Below are 23,077 nucleotides of genomic sequence, written 5' to 3'. Positions count from 1 at the left end.
CCCCCTACAGGGAAAAATGAAGGACAGTATAAAGAAAAAGGTAAAGAGTCTGCTAAAGGCCCCCAAAAACCAGTTCAGAAGGGTGGGTCTAGAGGCACTTCACAATCAAAGGGCAGGGACCAGGATAAACACCGGGATCCAAAAGCTCAAAATGCATTCTCGCTCCCATTCTTGATGCAAGGAGACATTTTGTATTTAAAAAAGCACGAAACGCAGAATCACTCTTCTTGCATAACTATGCATAATCTCGCAGAATTTTTAGGTAATTCCACCTAATTACACTAGACTGCATTATGCGAGTTACAACCACCCCTAATTGTAGGTCATACACATTTCCAGTTAAAATAGCACCATCTGATTCTGAGATTAACGGTTCACGCCCTAAATTTGAAACAGATTATACACATTTATGACACATGGCATGGGAGTACTCTCAGAGAGACAAATTCAAAGGTTATGTTAGATGCTATTTCGGATGAATGTAAAATAAAGCAATTAATCAGTTAACTGGGCCTACTGTAGAACAGAAAAGTATAAATTATCACTACTGGGCAGATTTCTAACACTAGACTATGGGGGTCATTTAGATTTTGGCAAATGCTCAGCATCTGCCAAAAATTGGCGGATGTCCTGTCTGCAATATTTAAAGCGCATACCTGGTATATTAACCAAATAGGGCGGGGTTCTTAAGAGTTTGAAAGAGCCACATCCACCAAATTCCAAATAACCACTAAATGTATTTTTGACACATACAAAATCCCAAATCAATATTGACTGTAATTCAGCATTGCCATGGTGAACTATTGAGGACTAAAGAAATTATGATGTTCATTATAGCATTCTTAAAAATGATCGGCACACTTGATTTCCCATTATTTATTTTTTAACAACAAAAGGGACGTTTCTTATTGATTACCTCAGACGTTCTACCGACCATTTGATAAACATAATATTTTAATGATTCTATAGAGATTTTTTTGGGCTCCTTAGACCAGTGAATTATTTGTTTTCAAGTGTTTAAAAAAGAACCGGAAGGTTGGCGTATTGTGTCAGTCTCTTTAATAGCACATCGTCAAAAATAACACTGAAAGAGGAAACAATTGACACTAAAAATGTTTTCCAATAATGTGCCATATTAAAATGTACAAAATACTTTCAAAAATAAAAAACATTTTCATGTATAATATAAATTAGAAATACACATGAATCGTTATAAAAATAAATATTCAATAAAAAACTACACTGCAATTTACATATTTCTTTGAGAAAATCGTGTTTTTATCATTTAGACTCTTTCTGTGGCGTAGTCATCCTCAGACTTCTGAAAGTGTTCTTAATCTTTGGCTTTCTGGATCCTAGAAAGTGAAAAATCAAGTTCATGAATGGCATAGCTCTACGAAAAACATTTTCAACAGGTTGATAAAAAAAAAGTGAAATCGGTAATGTTTCAAAATACTAATTTAAAATGCACAGTTAAACTAGAATTCAACATTTTCCCAGAAGTATGTCACATCAATATCCCACTTCAAAACGTCCAAATACAGAAACCATCCTACTAAACTGATGAGCAATTTTCACAGAACAGATAATAATTGTTCTGGAATTGTCCTGTTTTCAATGAAAACATACAGAGTAGTAGTTTCTTATTGGAAGCCCTGCATCTCTTCCAAGATTAAGTAAGAAATGTAATAGGTAGTTGCTGTTACCATGGTTATGGAAGTGTTTATCCTAATGAATTGTCTTAAAGTTTTAAGAGTAGTCTACCACATTTTAGTCATTAAGGGTCGTTTTTATATTTTCAGATTAAGGAGCATTTTTAGATACTACGAAATATGCCTGCCTAGATAATTCGAGTTAAATATTAAACCACAGACCCACATTACCCACAGACCAGTGAACCAAACAAGCACCACTGGATGCCATGACTACACATACCACTGGATGAAAGAACATTTCTTCTGCCCAATGGGAGTGAAAACACAGATCCTGATGCTGGGACAGTCAAAGCATGGCAGGCCTCTTTTGATCTGGTTCACAAGCCGCAAACACCAACACTTCTAGTCACATTACACAATGCAAAAAAACTGGTACTCGAAGGAACTATTCAGTGGGATGGCTGCTTAAATAATGTACACGGGATCTAAAAACAAAAACTGAGCCTACAATCGATCCTGAGATCACACCACTTTGTCCCCCCTAGTAAATAATAATATTCAAACTCAAGACACCACCCACAAGCACTGGTTTCGTATGGAAATCCAGCTCCCCATCATACTGCCAGGCAGCTAGGTTCATCTATCTTGCATCTCATCCACCAACAAACCTCAAAGCAACAGAAGCACAGAGACGGATCACTGAAAGACCTGGGACCCACACTGTGGAATCCCTTAGGCCCTAACGTTAGAGCAGAACTAAAACACGTCTACTTCAGAAACCTGTAAAAGACTGAATCCTTAAGGCTGCCATCAAACTGAAATCTAGAAACACAAGGGCGAAGACTGAGAAATGTCAAGTAGACACAAATCTGTCATCTTGTTGGATCACCCGTAAACTGTTCATCGACTCCTGTACAGCTTGTTGTGCACCTTAGTGCACTGTAAAGACCACAAGCAACATTTGACCCTCTACAAACCTCTAAAATAAGTAAATAAATGCTTCATATTTGTGTTGCATCCTATCTACTGGAAAAAAGGTGATTTACGGAATGCATCAATATCCTCACAATATAATAATATACAGTATTGTTTTCATCTGGGTTCTGGTCTGGCCAAGGTCTAGAGACTGCTTTTACTTGCCATCAGCATAACGTGTTGCCACTCTTCATTCTTTGACAGATTTGATTGAGAGCCACTCCTGCTCAGAAGTGATACCCTGCTACGAAGGAAGTGCATTGGACTGGTTCCCACATAACATATTTAATACAACCCTTTTCCTACTGATCCTTCTTTCTAGCTCGTCAGATCAGTCACCTCCTCCCTTTTAAGGTGCAATGTTTACACACATCCATGGACTTGAAAGTTATTTTCATGCCTTTAAAATGGATGTGTACAACACACATGCCTACTTGCAATTAGACCATGTATATTAGTGGCTGACATCCAAGCAATTTGAGAGGGTATGTCTCTATACTACAACTATATGGCTCATGTATCAATTAATGCATACATTTAAAGGAGAGAGAAACTGTTCCATAAGTTTGGCTCCCACCATTGTGTTGATGTACTACCCTCATCTATTATGTTAAAAACGTTAATACCTCCCATTCTAGTCCAATATTAATCAAGCAGCAAAAACACCCCTTTTTCATAAAAGTAGAAAAATGGTGTAACCCTTAAATTAAATATATTAGAATGGTAACCCAGAGCTTTATGATTTTGTTAAATAGGCCTGGTCTTAACTACATATTGGTTGTTCAAGATTCAAACTGCTGCAGTGAGAGGAGTAGCAAGCAACTATAAACTCTGAGACAGTCCAGAACAGCTCAGACTAGAAACTAGAAACAAGAAATCTTATGCTTGTAACCCAAAATTAAGTAGATGGCACACCAGGAAAGAACGACTATACACAGTGGTGGCCAGCACAGATCGGGGGGACGGGGTGGGGGGTAAGTGGTTGTAAAGAAAAGTGTTTATAAAAAAACTAACCCCTTCGTCTCGCCTCATTTCTCCTCCATCATCACTCTGTCGTCTCTCCCGGACAGAAAGGAACAGGAAGCACCCACGCTGAGACTCCCCTGAACCAATCACGATGCTGCATTGCAGCGTTGTGATTGGTCTGAGCTCTGTGGTTCAGCACTCAGCCAGGGAATGGGAGCCTAAGCATGTTCTCCACCCAGACTGTAATGCAGCCCGGGTGGAGAACAAGCAAAGTGCGCTTTACTGTTTGGCCAGCCCCAGACAGCTGACCAAACAGTCATGCACACTTGCAGAGGGCCACCACACCTCCCCTGCTCCTGTCTCACCAGAGCAGCCTCACCCCGCTCCCAAAGCTGCTGCAGCAGGAACAAATAAAATGATAATAACCTCCAGTTATTATCCTTTTATTTTGCATTTATTTCACTTCTGCAAAGCAGTGGGCGAGGCTTCCTCCGCCTTAGCGGAGCAGCTGGGGAGACATTGTTTACCACGCATCCATTTCAACGTGGTACTATTACATTGTGGTTTTCACTACGCAAGTCGTTACATCGACTTGCACTGGAGGGCGCTGTAGACTAAGTAATAGTGTAAATTACTGTTTCCAACACCTTCCCTAGTGTATGTAGACTGGAGTTGGAATAGTAATTCACACTATTCCGAAGTCCAGCACCCCTCCAGCGCAAGTCGATGTAACGACTTGCGTTGTGAAAACCGCGATCGAACAGACCGCGATGAAATGGCCCGCGTTGTATTGTCATACATCCAGCAGCTGCCACTGACTGTACAGGAGGGTTATAATTCTAAACAAGAATTCTGAGAGTTTCGAAAATTGTACTACACCCCATAGCAAGACCTAACCGCACTCAACTAAGAAAAAAAAAATCTGAAAATATAGGACGAAAATGATATACCCTTGTGCCCTTGGAATAACCAAGTTCCCGCATAACCAGAGTTCTTAACACGCACATTCAAATGCAAGTAACTTGTTCAATGAACTCCACTCCCGCATTTATCCCGAGCTAAATTTGTCAACTTACAAAGTAGGTAGTAGTAGTACCTATCAGTGCAAGAGAATTGTAAATGCAAAAGTCAACGTGAAGAAGTTTATCGCAAAATACTGCTCGAGCTTTCCAGAAAAACGAACTCAGGACTGCTAAAAAAATGAAATATATCTTACTTAATCTATTCATTCCTTGACACGCTGCTTTACTTTTGACTCCTAATAACTCCCAAACTGCCTTGGAGCAAATGGGGCTGGTTCATATTATCCACTATAAATCAAACTAAATACATCAACTACATCAAGCTCTTCGAAGAACTGGTTTTATGAAGGTGAATAGGTCAGCGAATATCCAGGTCTCGACAACTTACTCCAAGGACCACAAAAAACTGCCCTAATGAAATTGTTTTCAAATATTAAAACTGGACCGTGGTGTGCCAGATACCGCGCCAGAGGACGAAGCCTGTGTCGGGAAGATGTGATTTCCCGTTTACAGAAAGGGCTTAAGGATCAAAGTTAAAATGTGTAGGTCTGCCCAGTGTGCTGGGGGCAGCCAGCCGCGCTCTTCTGAAATCCGGTTTAAGATTGCCTCATTTCCTAAACCCACAGTGGAGTGAGTCAGTCCATTTAATTTTGTCGGTGAAGGGCTAATTGAACCCCTGGGTCTTGGCATGCAGTCAGCTTCCGCAGTTCTGTCTTTAAAAGTTACAGCAGTTGTGTCACAAAATATAGGTACTGAGAGAACTGTGAAGCTTTGAGGCTTTTTTGCTTGAAAATGAGATCAGAAAGTTCAGACAACTGTATAAACGACGCCCCCAGAGCTACTGACGCAACGGCGCAAATAGACAGCGTAACTCTTTTATCAGAGAGTTAAGAGTTGGGTACATTTAATAAGGCATCAAATTGAACGGAGTGCTTAAAATTCAGATTATCTTCTCTGACACAGCATGGACATAGTGCCGGTACGAATGATCTAAAACACATGGCCTAGCAAATTACGCAATTTATTACATCGCTGACAGATATGACGTATACATTAGCTTCACTACAGACTTGGGGCCCATACACAGAGAAGGAAGTATTTCCAAACGTTGCCAAATCTTGATGTTTTAACATATGAGGCTAGTGTCTAATTTGTAAAACAAAATCGTACCAGGGCCCTTCTGAGAGACCACTGCAGCTTGCACCATCCATTTCCCATGCCAACAGTGCCAGTACCAACAAAACCATCCCACTCCTGTAAGAGTGACAATTTCAGCCCACCCAAAGTTATAAGAATGGCCCGGGCGGCGGGTATTACACATTTTTTATCAATAATGAATTATTAAACTCTGTTGTGCTCTTCTCAAAATTAGACAAACATCGCCACCATGTGGTGGACTGTCATGAGTGTGGATGGTGAGCATTAGGTGCTGGTGCTGAGCATGGACAACCACCGGCTCAAATTAAGCACTGCGTGGCTTCTTATCCCTTGCTACTTTTACTTAAAATACTGAGTACATTACAGCCTGCTCCTGGTGGGTCCTCATCTTCAAGAACTGAGCGCAGATGAAGCACATTCTTAACTTTGAACATTTAGCTACTGAACTGCAATAACAAAAGACTGTGTTCTCTCTTCTCTGTTCCCTAGAACTGCTCAAAAGGAACTACAGTGGAAAGTACGTGCCGAGTGCTTCTTCCAGTCAGCAACCTCAGTAGGAGACAGAGGACAGTGTGCACTCACACCTCTCCACAGTATCTATGACGTGTTCAAAGGAAAGGAGCTGGAGTAGTTTAGATGGAAGAAGCCGTGTGGCGTATCTATCAATAGTTTAGCGGGTGCAGTAGCACCAGGGCTCAGGGGTGCGAAGGATCCTCTGCACCCCAATTGTGGTTATCATTCACTTAACTAACGGGGTCTGGGGGGTCATTTTCTCTGCTTGCATTAGGGTCCATGGCACCATTGCTACTCCCCTGAATAGGCCTTAAGTCTCTAGATTCTTAAACATTTTTGTACACCTAGGCACAATTTATGCACATAAGAAGGCAGTTACGAGCCTTTATTACAAAGAGATCCGTATTGTCTGCCATATTTATTTCACATAAAACACTTCTACTACACTTCATTGACCAGTCCTAAACGGGCCCCTGTGCAGTTGTGGGTAAACCAGAAATCCTGTTTTTGCCGATATTAAGCTTATACACAACGATAAAATTCAGGAGCGCGTGATTATATGCGGCGGGCGGGGACTGACGGACTGACAAAGAAGTCAAAAGAGGAAGAAGTACTGTGGGAAATGAGCTTTCCACTATGGATTTCTTCAATAAATGATGGAATATGTTGTACAAACAGTTTTGCTCTTCAAATATTTAAACTTAGGGCATGCTTTTCAAACAGACTTGTAGACATTCCACATTTTGTCAACTGTTTTTCTGAATATTGAGAATGTGGCACACCACAATTTGTTTTAAAGTTCACACTTTGTTTATAAAACAGCTTTATTTTTAAATATTTTTAGATTGTCGGTCAACTTCTATTTGTAACATGACTAACCCGTGCCCCTTTGTGCACAGATGTTCAGTACAGGAGCTTACCTTTTTTGCACACACTGTTACAATCTTTCAAAGACACAAAGTTATTCGAATTTCCTCCACATCCTGTGTAAGCAAACTCTTCGCAGGCCTTACTTTGGGGGTTGTAGAAATACCGAGTAACCGAGGCGGAGCAAGATCCCTCCTCCTTTGGGCTGTGGCAAAAGGAGGGCGAATCTGAAAAAGAAATATCACCTAGGTAAACTAAAGGCACCTCTGATGGCAATGAATGAATGAATGTCAAGTGAAGCATTGCATGGATAAAGGCTGTGCTTTGCGGTGAAGTCCCTTGCAGCGCTTTAGGAGGCTTTGCAGCACACATGCAGCATTCCACATGATCATTCATTCACATACCTATGTCCCGGTGCAGGTAGAGGCTGCGCGTAAGCATCCTCATGCTCTGCGCAATCGATGGTCTGCGGAAAGGGCAGCGTGCTCGGAGGTGCCCGCTGCTCTGATTAATATTAATGGGGGAAGCGCACACGGTGCTCAGAGATTCCAGGAGAGGTCACTGTTACAATCAAAGATGTAGTCTCGCAGGTTACAAAAGATGTAGGTTTATTAGTGTTAGGTCAGGTTACAGGTGAATAAGGTAAAGCCCCACCAGGGGCAGCATCCTGCTGCTCGGCCCTTCTCAATCCAACTGTCCACTCACTCAAGCACAAGCACTCTCAACATTCCAACCATACCGTGAACTCACTCACTGGCTGAGCAGCGAACATCAAGACTGGGGAGAATGCCTCGGATAGCAAGAAGCCACAGTCATCTGCACAGGCGCACTGCTGGGGGCGTCAAGGGGAGGCGGGGGTGAAATACGCCTTTGCGCCCAGCTTTCCCTTGTAACGTGCACTGTATTTGCAATGGCAATCGTGAATTAGCACTTTGCATTCATTCACAAAGTCAGCTATGCTGACTCAAAGACTGCAAAGTGATTTCATGACGCATGAATACAGCACACTTACCTGGTGCTTTTCCAGGGTGGGTAATGAAGCACAAGGAACTGTGCAAGTGTGTGCAACTTATCGAAGAGGGCAGCATGCTTCTCCCTCCAAACATCTCTCTAGGACACATTCTGAAGTCGAGAAGCAGTGCCTTCAGCTATTCATTAATGAATATGTTCGTGCTCTCAAAGAATGATGGGAAATGACTTACACCCTGTCCCCATACAAAAGAAGGGTTGTGGAGTGTGTGTCAAGGTTTTTGCATATCTCTCCTTCTTCCCAAGCTACCATTTCTAGATTTTTCAGGATTTGGTCATGAATAGTGGTGTGGCAAAGGTTTCAACCACAACCAGTAATATCAAGCATGAAATATATCTGCAAGCACGCACTCACGCACTCACGCCCACACACACATACTATTAAAAATCACTTGACAAGAGCCTCTTCAGTACCCGAAGTGGTCATTTACATGAATCTTTCTATTGTGTTCCCGAATGTGTAATGCTGTGACAAACAGATGCTATTTTCTTCAAGGCTGAAATGTCACGCAGGCATAGGCAAGGGCATATTGTGCGTACTTCCTTTTATTCACTAATGTATATTTTTTCTGGTTCCCATTGTCTGCCCTTCCTTGTAAACAACTGCAAAACACATTACATTTTCCATGGCGGATATAACTGGTGTGTAGGAAACACACATGTAGCATTAAGATATCTGTGTGAACTCCTACCCACGAATATATATTTTTGAAAGCGCCTTACCCTCCACCCTCTGCCAGGCCTTTCTTTAAGACTTTCTCTGACTGGGAGGAGCTACCCAAGCTTAGAAATCAGCAGCATTTCGCCACTGTGTTGACCTCCCTACGACATCCTCTAGTGTGCGACAGTCTTGGCCAAGAATAACACAGGTTGCCTTCCAACTATGTAGAGAATACAATCTCTGCCCAGCATGATGGGGGCTGGTGGCACACATGGATCTCGTGTTCATTACTGGAAGAGAAAGAAGGTGGCACTGACTTGGCAACAGAATTTCAGATGGCAGCTCTTTTCTGCCAGACTCTGGGAAAGCATCTCCCAGATTAATCTGCTGTAATGGAGGGATATGCTGGAATATGTTTAATTTTAAACCACTTAAAGGAGCAATACAAAAAGGGGTGATTAGGAGTGAGGGCTTACTTTCTTGTATAACAGTACTCGAAAATGCACTGCGCGGACAGCTAATAATAGGGATACTTTTTGCTTCTCCTGAGGGAAGGGCACAATTACTTTCTTTCAGATGAAATTATATCTGGGATGCTTCTGAGAAAAAACATAATTCTGCATTGGCAAATCCACAATTCTATTGGGCCACCATACAGATGTCACAGACGATTTACACAATTCTGCAGGATGAGAACTTGCGCTGAGATAGAAAACCAGCTATAAAAAAAGAACTGGGCTAATGGTCAAAGACCTCTATATGTGAAGTAAGGAACAATTGTTTTATGTAGAGGTGGAATTACAGAAATAAAAATGTACTCCTGGACAACTTTCTGTTGGTGATAGGATAGGACAACTTGAAATATTACTAAGTGTCCTTCAGTTCATATGTCTGAGAGAGATTTATGTCATTACCGAGAGGCAAGACAGGGGACTGAATTGAAAACATTTTGTCAGTGAACCATCATGTGCAAATGCCTATAGGTCAAAGTTTTAGCAGTAGTCTATTAATACACCAAAATAAAAAAAATACATTAATGCTCATAGTGCTTGGGGTACAGACAAATTTGTGCTGGGCCAAGCCATTGCTTTAAAATTTGCTACCACTGGAACTGAGATCCCAAACAAAAACGTGTGTTGCCGAACTCAAAATCCATACGTTAAAATCCCATCTCATTCTTTAATGGCCTCATACGCAAGACAGCGACGCACAGCACTTAAAGGTGATTCAATCTGCAACACTGTATATTCCCGGGCTTTGTTTCTGATTTAATTCACTATGTTATGTTATGTCATGTTATGTTATGTTATGTCATGTTATTTTATGTTATGTCACGTTACGTTACGTTACGTTACGTTATGTTATGCTATGCTATGTTATGTTTTGTTATGTTCTTTTAAAGAAATTCTAGAGCATGCCAAATGACCACAGGGCAGCGTGGCACTAACTGAAGGGGAAAAGAAGCTAAACAGACCTCAGGAACCAGAGTCCTATTGGAGAAAGAGGATTTTTTATTTTTTTTCCCAGAATGCAGAATGCCAAGGTATGGAGTTCAAGGCAAGAAGGGGAGAATTCTAGAGCTTGGAAGCAAAGTGTGAGAAAGAGCAGCCGTAAGGCAAACTCAGTATTCGCCTCACTTTTTACTGCACATACCATTCTTCAGTGGAAATAACCCCATTTTTTCCCTTCAAAAACAAGCTGTAATGAAAGCTTGAGAGTTGGGGTTGGCTGTGTTTGCGGGCCCTCAACAATGATGTTTGCTGGCTGAACAGGAAGCAGGAAGCAGGGCATTGTAACTGAGTGGGATCGTGATCATTTTTTAAAAGGTGGCAGTCTGTCACTTGCCCCAGGTTTGAGGAGGGTTGAGGCAGATCAACAGTGAATATTTTGTGTTGGACAGGAAGCGGATAAAGCTCTTTTTTATATGTGTGCAGCCTCTCTGAATGACTTCCTGAAAGTGCAGACTGTAGGGATTTCTGCTGGCTCCCTTAGGACAACATGTGCAGAAAACACCTTATATGTGGGCAATCGCGATTCACTCCTTCTGAGACTGCCATTCAGGCCAGTGATTCTTGTTTGACTGTAGGGTTGGCCACCATAAGTCTTCCTCTCAGTTCAGCTCAGGCAGATTTCATCTGAGAGGGCGTGTCTTCATTGCACACGGCCAGGGCCGGCTTTAGCGCTGGTGGCGCCAGGTGCGACAATCATTTTTGGTGCCCCCACGCCCCATAACCGCCTCCCCAGATTCTCTCACTGCCACCGGGCAAACATGTCTATCATCCCTCCAATCATAAGTTATTGCTAAACACATCAACCCCCTGAGGTCAGCGCCCCTTCACAGGTCAGTACCCAGTGTGACCGCACCCGTCGCACTGCCCTAAAGCCGGCCCTGCACAAGGCCCTACTCTCTTTGTAGGGCAGTGTCTCAGGGGCACATGGACTAGCCTCAAACACAGAAATCATAGCCCCAGCACTCTAGCCCAAAACTCACATATTGGGCACCTTTTGCACCCATTCTGTATGTTGCTGAGCTGCACAATAATAGACCAGGACAAGCTGCCTTCCTCTAGTCCAAGATCTCTCTCCCGGTCGTGCAGTCTAACACGATATCAGTTTTCTTCCATGTGAAAGACTGTGAACAAGGCCTAACTTGTTTAGGGGCACTTTATTTGGAAGCAGGGATTGGATCTGATCAGCTGGGACACGAAGGAGCCATTTCCTGAGGCAAACTGAGTCAGAAAGAGGATGTTGTTCACACCTTCTCGTCTCTCCTCCCAAAAGCCAAGAGAAAACTCGTCCTACTTTCAAAACCGCGTCATCGTGTAACGTGCACAAACACACACACAGACACACACACACATATGTCTGCGTATCTTACCTGCTGGCCCTCTGGAACAACATAGTTATAAGAACTGCCCAATAATCCTGTGAAAACTTACCAAAAGGTGGCAGCACTGCGCATGCTGAGAGAGCAGTCTGCAGGATGCCTTTAGACAGGCGTATTGCAGCTTAAATGTCAAAGTTTTCGTTTTTTTATTTTAACCGATCCCATCCCTACCAAGAGTGCACACGAGATTTCGAATTTGCCTGTCTTGCCGGTTAGGGTACTAACATGGTCTGAGTCGAAATTTGAAACAGCTTTGCCATTAGATTCTCCTATCTAGCAACAACACGCGTGCTCCGGTCTGGTGGTGAGGAGGGCTTACTTCCAGTGCAGTGCCATCTCCTAAACCCGAGAGGACCCTTGTGAAATATTCTCAGGTGTCATTTGTGTAGCTCATTATTGCCCCTGGTATGGCCCCGAGGAGTCTAAACCTCAAAGACATGCAGGTTCATGCACGTGTGAACGTGCAGAATGATGTGTGCCAGCAGTACATAGGATGAGGGGCTCCCTAGCAGCTCAGCACCAATAGTCACAGCCTTCAACATTTACATTAATGGTAAACATAGAGGGTCTTCATTGAAATCCTTACTTCTTTTCGGAGCACAGTACTCCATGCAGGAGGCCTCATCTTCGAAGTTGTTGTCGTTCCCATAGCATCCCCCGTACGTGAATTCTTCACATTTCTGTGAATTGAGGTTGTAGAAATATCGTTTGAAATATCCTCGACAAGGGCCTTCATCAAAGTCCATCCGGCATTTTTTGGGAACTTCTACAGAGAAAAAACACATGTAAAATGTATCAACTATTGCAGACAGATGTTCATGAAAAACACTGTGCACTCTTTTTAGCATGTCCACTTACACGTGTTTTTAGAATTGTATATTGCTTTAGCACAGACGCCTAAATACCTGTGAATGAACAATATTGTTGCATAATTCTCAGCCTATGAAAAACACCTGTTGACAGACTGCAGCCGAAGTTACATTGTAAACTTGTGGTTGGGTTCCAGCCTACCGCAGTTCAGCAGTGGGTGCATGGACTAGAAGCAGAATCCTATAGGAACATATATTTTAGTTTTGAAAACTCTTCCATCGAATAGTGATGCTAGAATGGAGGGGTTGTGAACTGAGCATTATTGTCTCATAGTGTGGACAATATGCCACACAAGCTGCCATAGTCTTGCCCTGCATACAGTGTCCCCATTTCTTTCAAGCTCTTTTGTTCTCAGTGTCCTTTCTTCACTTTGTTCTTACCTGGTGCTTCCATCTATATGTATCTATATTTTACCTTTCTTTGCCTCTCTTCTTCAATCTGCGTCTCGTTTAGCTCCCTGCTGCCTACACACATACACCCTGCTCCTAACTGTGCATCTCTCCTCTGGCAGGCTCCCCCGCTTCCTGATTCAAGGCCAGACACAATCTCGTCTGCACCCGCTTGGGGGACAGCCAGATGGCCGGTGTTGCCCGTATGTTTCTGTCCATCCTGATCTGACACACTTTCCAACAGCAATTTTAATATAGAAAATGGCCGCAGGATTCCACAAACACTGGGGTCCAACTCAGACAAGCAATCTACTATAGGAGCAAAGCAATGCTATGTACAGAAAAAAATCCCAGGGAGACATGGATTTGAAGGACAGTAAGTAGGAATTGTGGACAGATGTAACGCCTTCTGGCGGGACAAAACCAGGAATTCGCCTACTGCCGGGCTTCATGATCGGAAGAAGGCAAGTCGCAATGAACTAAAGGTGCACTGCAAGTAAGAAAAGGATTTCCAACTCGCCACTTGCACTTGATGACTCGTTACAATTCAGAAGGTGCAGATGGCGTAAAAGAATGTCCCCAACCTTGTTCCAATTTGTAATTACATATATTAAAATTTTGCATCAGTAGTTGCAATAAATCATTGATTGGATATTAAAATGTATAATGTGGTGGTATCGTTTTGAAAAGTGCAAAGATAGACAGTTTCCACTCTGTGAATGTGAGCTGATGTATTTTGCGGGCTGGCCAGGGAGGCGTTAGAGGTTTGGAGGACTGCTGCATTCTTTCTTTCTTAAGTGCACTCACATAATTTGATTTTTTTTTTTCTGATTTTTTTTTTTTTTACAGAAACCATTTTCACATTAATCGACTGGGCCTGCTATTTCATTCTGCAAATGCAAGGATAAAAATCTGGAGCCTTTAAATAGGTGCGCCATGCGCAAACAGGGAAAGTGCACCCTATTAGCATTAATTTGCTGCCCCCACGGCAGCCACAACTTGTGCTGCCCTGGGGGCAGCGCATTCAAGTGAACTGTGGAGGGCCTGCTCTAAAGAGATCCCCTTGCAGGGGGGTGCAGTGAGTGATTGCACCCACCTGCAGGGGGATATCTTGGGGGTCCATGAGACCCCATTTCTCCCATACACAGGGCTGCCTTTGAGAGATGCAATGAAAGTGCTCCACCTTTTTGTGGCGCACTTTCAGTGCACCTCCTAAAGCCATGTATGCCTCTGCGCCCGCATCCATAATTGGGCGCAGACTCAGAGGTAAAGTGAATCCCTCATTTGAATGGGGTCCTGTACCCATGCAAATGAGGGAACACCCTCTAATAATAGCGCTGGCGCTCCCTGTGTGCCAGCTCTAACTGCACTACAGAAAGCATCTGTGGCCCCATCTGTAATACCAAAGTGACCCGGGGACACACAGAGCGGGCGCACAGTGTAATGCAGCCCCTGTTGTCTCTCAAGTCTCTTCATCCCCGAGTTTGCTTACTTATGGAAAGAGCAGTGATGCAAATCTCTGCCGCACTGATATTAATGGGTCGGGAGTTTTGCGAATCCCAGCATATGCCATTTTTGCACTATAAAGAATCAATGCGTAAATCACAGCACAAAAATAATCTGGGGTCACATAGCAGATGTTTCGCAAGGTGGTATCTACGATGCCACCCGGGCCTGAATATCTTTGATCATTTCAACAAACCCTACAGCACTGCATATTTATCGATGAACAAAATGTGTCCTCCAATTGTTTATGGCAGTTTCCCAAACTGCCGGTTGGAGCTAGATTTTGGTGGGTCATCAACTTCGAGGCAATAAATAAAGATGCCTCTAAATTCTGTAATTATTATGTCACATTTTCAACGCTTCAAAAACAAAGGTCAAATGTCAGGTTATGTCTTCTGCTGCTTATTTTGTAACACAGAGATTTGTGTTTATGAACTCCTCTCACTTTGCAGTCAGAAAGAAAAATAAAGGGAACTATGTGACAATCCTGCTGGGGTACAGGGAGTATGAAAGGACAACTGCAGGGTGTCATTTTTTTAACACACAGCAAAATGTCAATACCTGTAAAGGAACTGTACATTCAGCAGTCCGGAATGCAAAATGAAACATATCGTTTTTTATAATTCTGATGTGTGATGTAAACAAAGATTTTAGTAAGATCAGAACAAATCAAGATAATTTACTCCGTGATGCACAATTGATAAATATTCACTGAAACCCGATTCCCACACTTTACGATTTGTGTGCAATATATTTTATCAGTAAAACTGCATGTCTGTGCAAAAATAGTGGCTATTTCAGTGGAAAATTATTTGTCTACAAATAACAATATGCTACCACACGATGCTTTATTACACTAAAAAATCACCACCTCATGTCCATTAAAGCTAGGTGGGCCGCGAAAGCTTATTGTACTAAAACGTGGGTCGTGGTTCCAAATAATGTGGGCAGCACTGGCTTATACCGTAAGCAATGTATTCATTGTGTGAGCTCAAATGAAACTATAAATTAATTACCAGCAATATATAACTAACCATGTGAATAAGTGAAAGGCACATCAACACAATTCAAGCAAAGTGCACTCTTGTGTGTGCTGATTCAAAAAACTCTAAAGAGTTCTAGCCAGCTCTGTTCTGCAGTTAGACATTATATGTGCAAACACTTTCTAGCTTTTAGAGTAAACATCTCCTGTGTGGTGCACATGTGAGCATTAATCCGCCTCGGTTCTCTTGCTAAGCCACCCAATAAAACCCATAACAAGAACAGAGCAGAACGTGAGATCTATTCAATAATTACATCAATCAAATTATTAAGATATTTGTATCACAATGCGTTATAGCTACAAAGGGGTGGCAGATTAATTCTAAATTATAGTTTTAAAAATGATGCACAAAACTGAAGGGTCCAAAGAATATTGTGCAATCCTAAATGTAAACCAAAGGCCACACAAATTGAAATAAAAAGGCAAGATGGATCCGTGTTTTTTTGCAGATCTCATATGGTAGTCTTGTTATAAGCCTGGTAATTAGCAGCAATTTATAATGTAGCCTCTTTACAATCCTACCACTAGAAAAAACATTTGGGTACCAAACTTTCAGACATATGCACCACCGAGAGTCAATCAACAGGAAGGGAACGGGTAGCCAGAGAGCCTAGACCGAGAAGAAACTGAAGATTCTTCAAATGTGTTTCACTAAAAGCACTTGATAGTGGGTTTCTCAAAAGCGTCTATAACATATTGACAGAGTTCTTTGGAAACAGAAAGCTTGAGCAGACTCTATTTGACAATGATGCTGGTTCTTTAACTATCAGTTAAAGTAACATATATATTAGAGAGGATCCCAGCTGTGACGCGCCTCACCTTTGGAAAATACATGGATGAGTAACCCACTGTGCCAATGCTAGAATCCTAAATGCTGTCACTAATTAACAGAATGCATCCCAGCAGATAAGTGCTGCACCACCCTCTATTGATCCCTATAATCAGGAAAATGCTCTTGAAAGAAAAAACAGAGCTCGATGTGTGCCTCTGTTTGCAAGTGGTTCACATCAAAAATCATTGTTGGGAGCTGGGGCCGATTTTTCATCATTTTTCATCATCAACTGACCCAGAACAAAATCAAAAGACAGAAAAGAGAGCAAGGGGAGAAGATAGATATGAAAACGGTTTCGAAAGGAGATATGAAAAATAATATGCAAGAGTGAGATAAAGAGGAAGTGTGGGGCGGGAAGTGTGGAGCGGTGGACGAATGCGGCAGGTGAATCCAGATTATGTAACCAGTGGCGTAACAAAAGCCCTTGCAGCCCCTGCAGTGCGGGGGCCCCGGGAGCCCCCTCCAGCACTGGCAGGTCCCTGGCTGGAGAGCTCCGAACTAGATCTGGAGTCGGGGGGCCCCCTGCATGTATTTTCCAGGTGAGACCCCTCAAGTTTCGTTACGCCACTGCATGTAACCCTGTTATTCAGCAATCCTGGCATTCCACAGCACAAGCAACAAGCTCCATTATAGAATGTTGCTTTGTTTGATAATGTCGGGTTGGGTTCTGAGCTGTTTTGTGACATCATTCACAGGATGATTCAACCAAAGCATGGATTATAAAAAAAGAACTACCCACAGCCGCAGCCGGTGCAGGTAAGTGCGGTCTGGCGGAGGGGGCGGCGAGGGGGGGATGTCGACAGACAGTGGCATAGGATTTATTTATATAATTAATTTTCCCTATACCATCGTCTGTCGACTCCACCACTCCCGCTTCACTCCACCCTACCTCGCTTACCTGCACCGGCCGCCGCTGACTACCCATGGGTTAAAACAAAAAATGCATTTTCAGTTTTTTAACCTGCATAAGGGTCTCCTAACTGGACTGAGAATCACTTTCTGATTCCCTAAATAAGTATTTAATTTCCAACATCAAAAGTAAGGAAGAAAGTCCTACTTCAAAAGCCTATCTGGAACCCCGACATGAAGTTAATATTGTGGGATTTATATGATACGGTGTGCATTCTGTGCAGTGGACAAGTTGGAATTCTGTTTTCCCATCACCAATGAAGTTGTCCAATTGGAACGATGATGTCTTTCTGCGGCCTGATTGATGCAGACGCGTTCTAGTCCCAGTGCCCCGCGGCACAGCCTTCAACAGCACAGGCCTTGCAGAAGATAAACAGGCTTACCCTGTGGAGACTTGCCGAAGATCACACCTTAATGCTATTCAGTGGGAGGTATTACCCTTTGAGACACCGCGGCGGTGCTGGCAGCATCCTGCACCTACTAATGAAACAAGTATGAGCTTCCCTGGTAATCTGCCAATGATCAGGGGAAAATTCCTCACAGAATACGAACTATGCGCCCGGCATTTTGCTTGCTTCCAAAATAACTTTCTCTCAGCTAATCGGACTGCGGTTTGTGCTTCAAAACTCGGATGCACCAGCAGGCATCGCTCCATGTTAATGGAAAATTGCATAGCGCAACGTTAGACATTTCTTAGGCCTCTTGGCCCTTTATTAATGAAGGTGAGGCCGCTTTTCACAAAGCTCAGAGTGCTTGGGTGGCTCCCAGGAGCGCGGGCAGGACCAGGACGTGACGTACAGCGTGAACATCCGCTGACGAGGATGATGAGTCAGAGGTCATCTTTGCTCCAGAGTGCTTACTTTGTTCAATGCCAAATCAGCCGCATTAAGTCTCATGATTGATTATGCTGATCCTATGTGCAGAAGCGCATTTAGTTTTGTATTTGCATTGCAATGTCACGTCCCTTAGTCACGGGAAATGCAAGATTTCCTATGTGTGGTGCTTGAAAAGCAGTGCCTGCAAACGTGCATTTTTGAGCGAGAATTCGATAAATTAGTCAAATCTTACCGAGAAACCTTTAAATTGCTAGATTAAAAAGGCTATGACCTATATAAAAAGTATGGCTCCAGTTCACAAAGCCATTTTCAGTCATAGAAATTACAACCGAAAAAGTTTAATTTAGGCTATCAGTAATTCGTAGAATGATTCTGGGAAGGGCATATATATATACATATAGATTTTTTTTAGAGTTTTATATAGCGCGAACTTGACCCAAAGATATCAGGTATCCGGGCACTTTTCATGAGCAGAACACACTCATTTTTAGGTCTCGCCTGACCCAGGGCATGCGCTGGGCTGGCGAGACTTATTGAGAGGGCTCCAAAAAGTGCTACCAGGCCAGCCTAGAGCTACAGTGCATGTGCGCGGGTGCGCGCGCTTTACAGCAATTACTTTCACTTTCGCGGCCGCACAGCAGCTTTGATGTTTGATCGTGATCGCGATCACTTTCACTTTCGCCTTATAAGTATTTAGTTATGCAACTGTTGCATGGCTAAACACTTATAAGGTCCCAAAGGCGAGACCGATTGGCTATGCCAATGCTTGTTTTGTTAGGCACGGGGAGATTAAGTGATTTGCCCAGAATGTTGAGTGTGGTTGCCGAGACTCGAACCCAGTTCCCCAGCTTCAAAGTTGACCACTCTAGCTGTAAGGCCACATCCTATGGTTTTAGTACTGCAGAATTCACTGACATAATTACAAACCCTGTCCTGACTCCTTCCGGGTCAGGAGTGGGTACATCAAGGTGTGTTTTGCCTTCAGAATTTGCAAATGGGCATAAATATGTAAGTTTGTAGGCATTAGTTAATTCCAATATGAGCCTTTCCTACCCAGAAAATGGTCAATGTTTTACACCAGCAAACGGCTGGAGTAACTCCTTCACCACAGTTGGATGGGAAAAGGATCACCCCTGATCGTCCAGCTGATGGAAATGAAAGAGTTTCCCCACAAGGAAAAATAAAGAAAATAAATGTTCTTTTCTTTGTCTGTCCTGCAGCCCGCTAAGATTTTTTTCTCCATCCTGAAAGCTCTAAGAACCAATCCCTCATACTTCATCTTCAAGAAAGAAGCTAAAACCCCACTCTTTCATCGCCTCTTCCAATCATAATATGACTCTATTCTGCCGCGATTTAAGAAGTTGACTGCAAAAGTCGAGAAATTATTGCAATTGAAATGTGACTTTTGTGGCCACTTTTCATTAGCTTAGATCACATTGCAACTTAAGCTCCTAAGAAGAAGCTTTGTTCCATTTATCACCCCACTCGTGACTCCTATTACAAACTGTAGCATTCAAAATATACATGGACATTTACCCAAACCAGCTGTTAAACCCCTACATCTTGTGCAATCCAAATCTTTTCCTCTCTGGATTCTTTGCATACCTGTAACTTAACTATGTAAAGCACTCTGCTACCCTAGTGGTTCTGGCTAGGCCCGGAAGTAATTTTAATTACGCCAGAGTAATCGGGGTAATTTTGGTAATTCCGCTCTACTTTTTGACACAGAATTACCAGTAATTTGATTATACCTACTCACGAAATAAGGGAGGAACTTGGAGGAAAAATCTGACTGTAAGAGAGCATTGAGCAAGCTTGAGCAGTTGCTTGTGCTCGCTATTCGTTTTCTGTTGCATTTAGAGCTATTTCTTAGCACAAAAGGCATCCTCACGTCCATTTGGGATGGCATCTCAGTAATTTTGTGTCATTTCTCTGATTTTGTGGGGTAATTCCACATGATTATGCTACACAGAGTTTCGCATTACGCCCACCCCTAGTTATGGCTCGCACTACATAAGGCTGCACATAAATAAAAATAATTCTGCATTCAGGAAATGGATGGGAACTCATAGGCCATGTCAAAAGGCATTCCATGGGGTAGGCCTGAAAAGCTGCACTTGGCACTGATTTCTGCGTTTACGCCGAGAATGATGCATCCATTGGTAAGAGTCCAACTATGGGTGTAGATTCACTATTTTACGTTGTGAATCAGGCCCTTTCGGTCACGGAATAAAGTCATTCTCATTGAGGCCTCGATCAGCCTCAGCTCAGGGTCTGGTTCTCTTCTAGTTCTATGCGGGTCCTCGTTGGGCTTTGTATAGGCACAAAGCGACCACAGCATAGATGGTTCCTAAACAACTCTGGGAAAAAGAAAGCAAGAGATGCGGAAGAAAGACAGTGCAGGTGCTTTGCTGGGGCCCCTGCGCTCTTCTGGTGCAGTCTGAGGTCCCTCTCTTTCAGGTATCTTCTCAATTCAAAAGGACAACATTGTGCCAAGATGAATGATATGAACGTCAAGAGAACCAATATCCAGCAAAAGGGATGTGACATCATCTAGTACCAAGAGGTGGGACATCACCCACGTTTCTATGGTTCTTCTCGAACATATGTGCGAATAGATTTATTTGCAGCACCTGGCATCTAAGGTTACATGGATATCTCTGAGCATTCATCCCCGTGCTGTTGCAGACTAAGACCTGCAATGGGAAACTAGTAAAGCGCCTCCTTGCCCCAGTGAGGTTCTAGCGCTATATAAGGTAACAAGAAAATTGTGACTTACTCTTGATCATCCAGCAAGACTTTTCGCAGTCCTCGAGCGTCTCAAAATTGTTGTCATTCCCATCGCAGCCGCCGAAGGTGAACTCCTCGCAGCTCTGAGTGTGTCTGTTGTAATAGTATTGAGAAATGAGAGCCCTGCAGGGCCCCTCGTCCGGCGGGAGGAGGCACGTCGCTCTGTTGTCTGGAAATAAAGTCAAAAGTTGTTTATAGCCCGAGGTCTCGAAGAGAGGATGTTACAATCAGAGACAGTGAGACATTCTGAATACAGCCAAACCTCTCTGACTACCCACCTACCCTCCTGATGCAGGACCCACATCTGTACAAAAACACATGTATCTGACATGGACAGAAGTTTTTGCAACGAGTGATGTATATAAAGTAGGTTAAAAGAATCTGCCTTCGTGCTGGGTTACTATAATGCAACTTTACATTTCATTTGAAAGCTTGTTTAACATTGGGGCATGGTTCAGGCAGCCGAGCACTTGCGGCTGTCAAATGTGGCAATCTGCTGAGGACACTCGCCCTGTCATTCTTTTGAGGTCACTAAAGGTTTACAGCGCTTAGAAACCGCAAACGCGAGGCATGAATAGTTATTAGCATAATGATAGCGATTATTATGCAGTTTTTAAAATGTAAGCACGGTACGGAGTTTGAGCTTTACTCCCACAGCCTCCCATAGACATTTGGACAAAAAAATCATAAATGTGTAATTTCTTGTGTTAGATATTTTTTAAACGACAGTATTTAAAGCGCGCCGTAGTAACATTTCTAATATAGAACGTGTGGACCACAATACAGTGGCCATGTTCAATTAGAGGGCCGTGTTCAAATGGGAAAAAAATCATCAATGTGTTAGAAAAAAAGGATAGCGCCAAGAAAAACAGGGATATTTCTGTTCAGGGTGTATTCAAGCAATGTGAGTAAAATAAGGGTACAGAGAACTCCCTGCTTCGTCCCTCACATCCCTCTGACTGAAGCCTAAAAAACACTCGTCAGCTTTATGGAAGTTTCCCCTTGTTGTTCACCCCCGATGTCATTCACCCACATGTGTCTGACATGGAATCCGTTGACTCAAAACAGGCCCAGACGCAATTACAGGGACCTCACTTGTGCTGGCCTCACAATTTGACTTTTCTTATATTGTGAGGAACGCTTAGACTTATATTGTATTTTATTGTGTTTTGCATTTATATAGCGCTTACCAACTCTGAAAATGCGTACATATTATCTATGCCTAATAACGTAAGACATGTACTCTGTCACAGACAGGCTCAAGAACTCAAAATGTACCTTTCCCGTCTGGCAGACAGAGCGGTTGCACTTATCACAGGAAGACCTGTCTGTAAAGCGCCGTGCTCGTCGTCTGTGAAAGATGTACGTTCTAAAACCAGTGCTAAATTATTTATCTTTACTCTTACGCCGTGCTTCGCGCCGAACTCTTACGCGAGCCAGTGAGAGTCGCGTAAAGTGTCCTTCCTTACCTTTCACCGGTGTCCCGGACGCGGACAGCCAGAGGAGCAGGAGGCAGACGCCCACAGGAGCCAGTGCTGCGCACATCTTCGGGCCGACGGGAGATGCTGGCGGCGGGAGACTTGGGGTGCGCACACAAACCTCGCTGTCCGCCCGCTCTTATATCGAGGGAAAGGGCCCGGGAGAGCCCCGGCCGCACCTTCCCGTGTGCGCAATGTGTGGGAGGGCGCCCGTGACTCACTCTCACTTCTGGGCACTGCTGGCTCCCACTGAGTGAGTGAGCTGGAGGAATTTGTACAGAAATGGTCAGCGCGGGGGTCCTACGTGAGCACGCTGCACTCCCAAAGAGGCCACGCCTGCTAAGACACCGCGCGGTGGATGTGCGGGGCACTGGTCGCTCCATGACGTCTGGGTGTTAGCGCTGTGATACAACAGGGGCAACTCGGGAAGTACCCCAGCAGAGGACTGGTACGGCCGGCACGGGCTGCTGCTTGAGCACAACAAAGTAATGGAAAAACCTGCGCTAACCACCGGAAAATCCTGAAAACACAGGATTTCAAAATTTTCCAATACCCCTCACCTGTTTTCCTCCTCATAGTCCTTACTAATGGCTTACTCACTTCAGGGGTGAATACATCATTAGTGCAGCAGGTGTAGTGACACTGGAGCACAGGGGTTTGAAGGGCAAACTGTACCCAGCTACCACTGTCTA

At 43.4% G+C, this 23,077-nt stretch overlaps 1 protein-coding gene across 1 annotated transcript; it reads right to left on the bottom strand.

Moving 5' to 3' along the window:
* Positions 1 to 1,042: 1,042 nt before the first annotated feature.
* On the bottom strand, positions 1,043 to 22,640 carry TFPI2 (tissue factor pathway inhibitor 2). The gene is made up of 5 exons (XM_085630941.1): positions 22,377 to 22,640; positions 20,897 to 21,076; positions 12,320 to 12,499; positions 7,210 to 7,383; positions 1,043 to 1,355 (listed from the first exon to the last, which is right to left on the bottom strand). Exons 1-5 carry the CDS (start codon positions 22,450 to 22,452, stop codon positions 1,282 to 1,284), a joined length of 684 nt encoding a protein of 227 aa, XP_085487067.1. The 5' UTR covers positions 22,453 to 22,640; the 3' UTR covers positions 1,043 to 1,281.
* Positions 22,641 to 23,077: the final 437 nt, after the last annotated feature.

This window comes from Triturus cristatus, chromosome 10 (assembly GCF_964204655.1).
Source record: "Triturus cristatus chromosome 10, aTriCri1.1, whole genome shotgun sequence".
NCBI lineage: Eukaryota > Metazoa > Chordata > Amphibia > Caudata > Salamandridae > Triturus > Triturus cristatus.
This window is presented reverse-complemented; position numbering and strand designations above follow the sequence as displayed.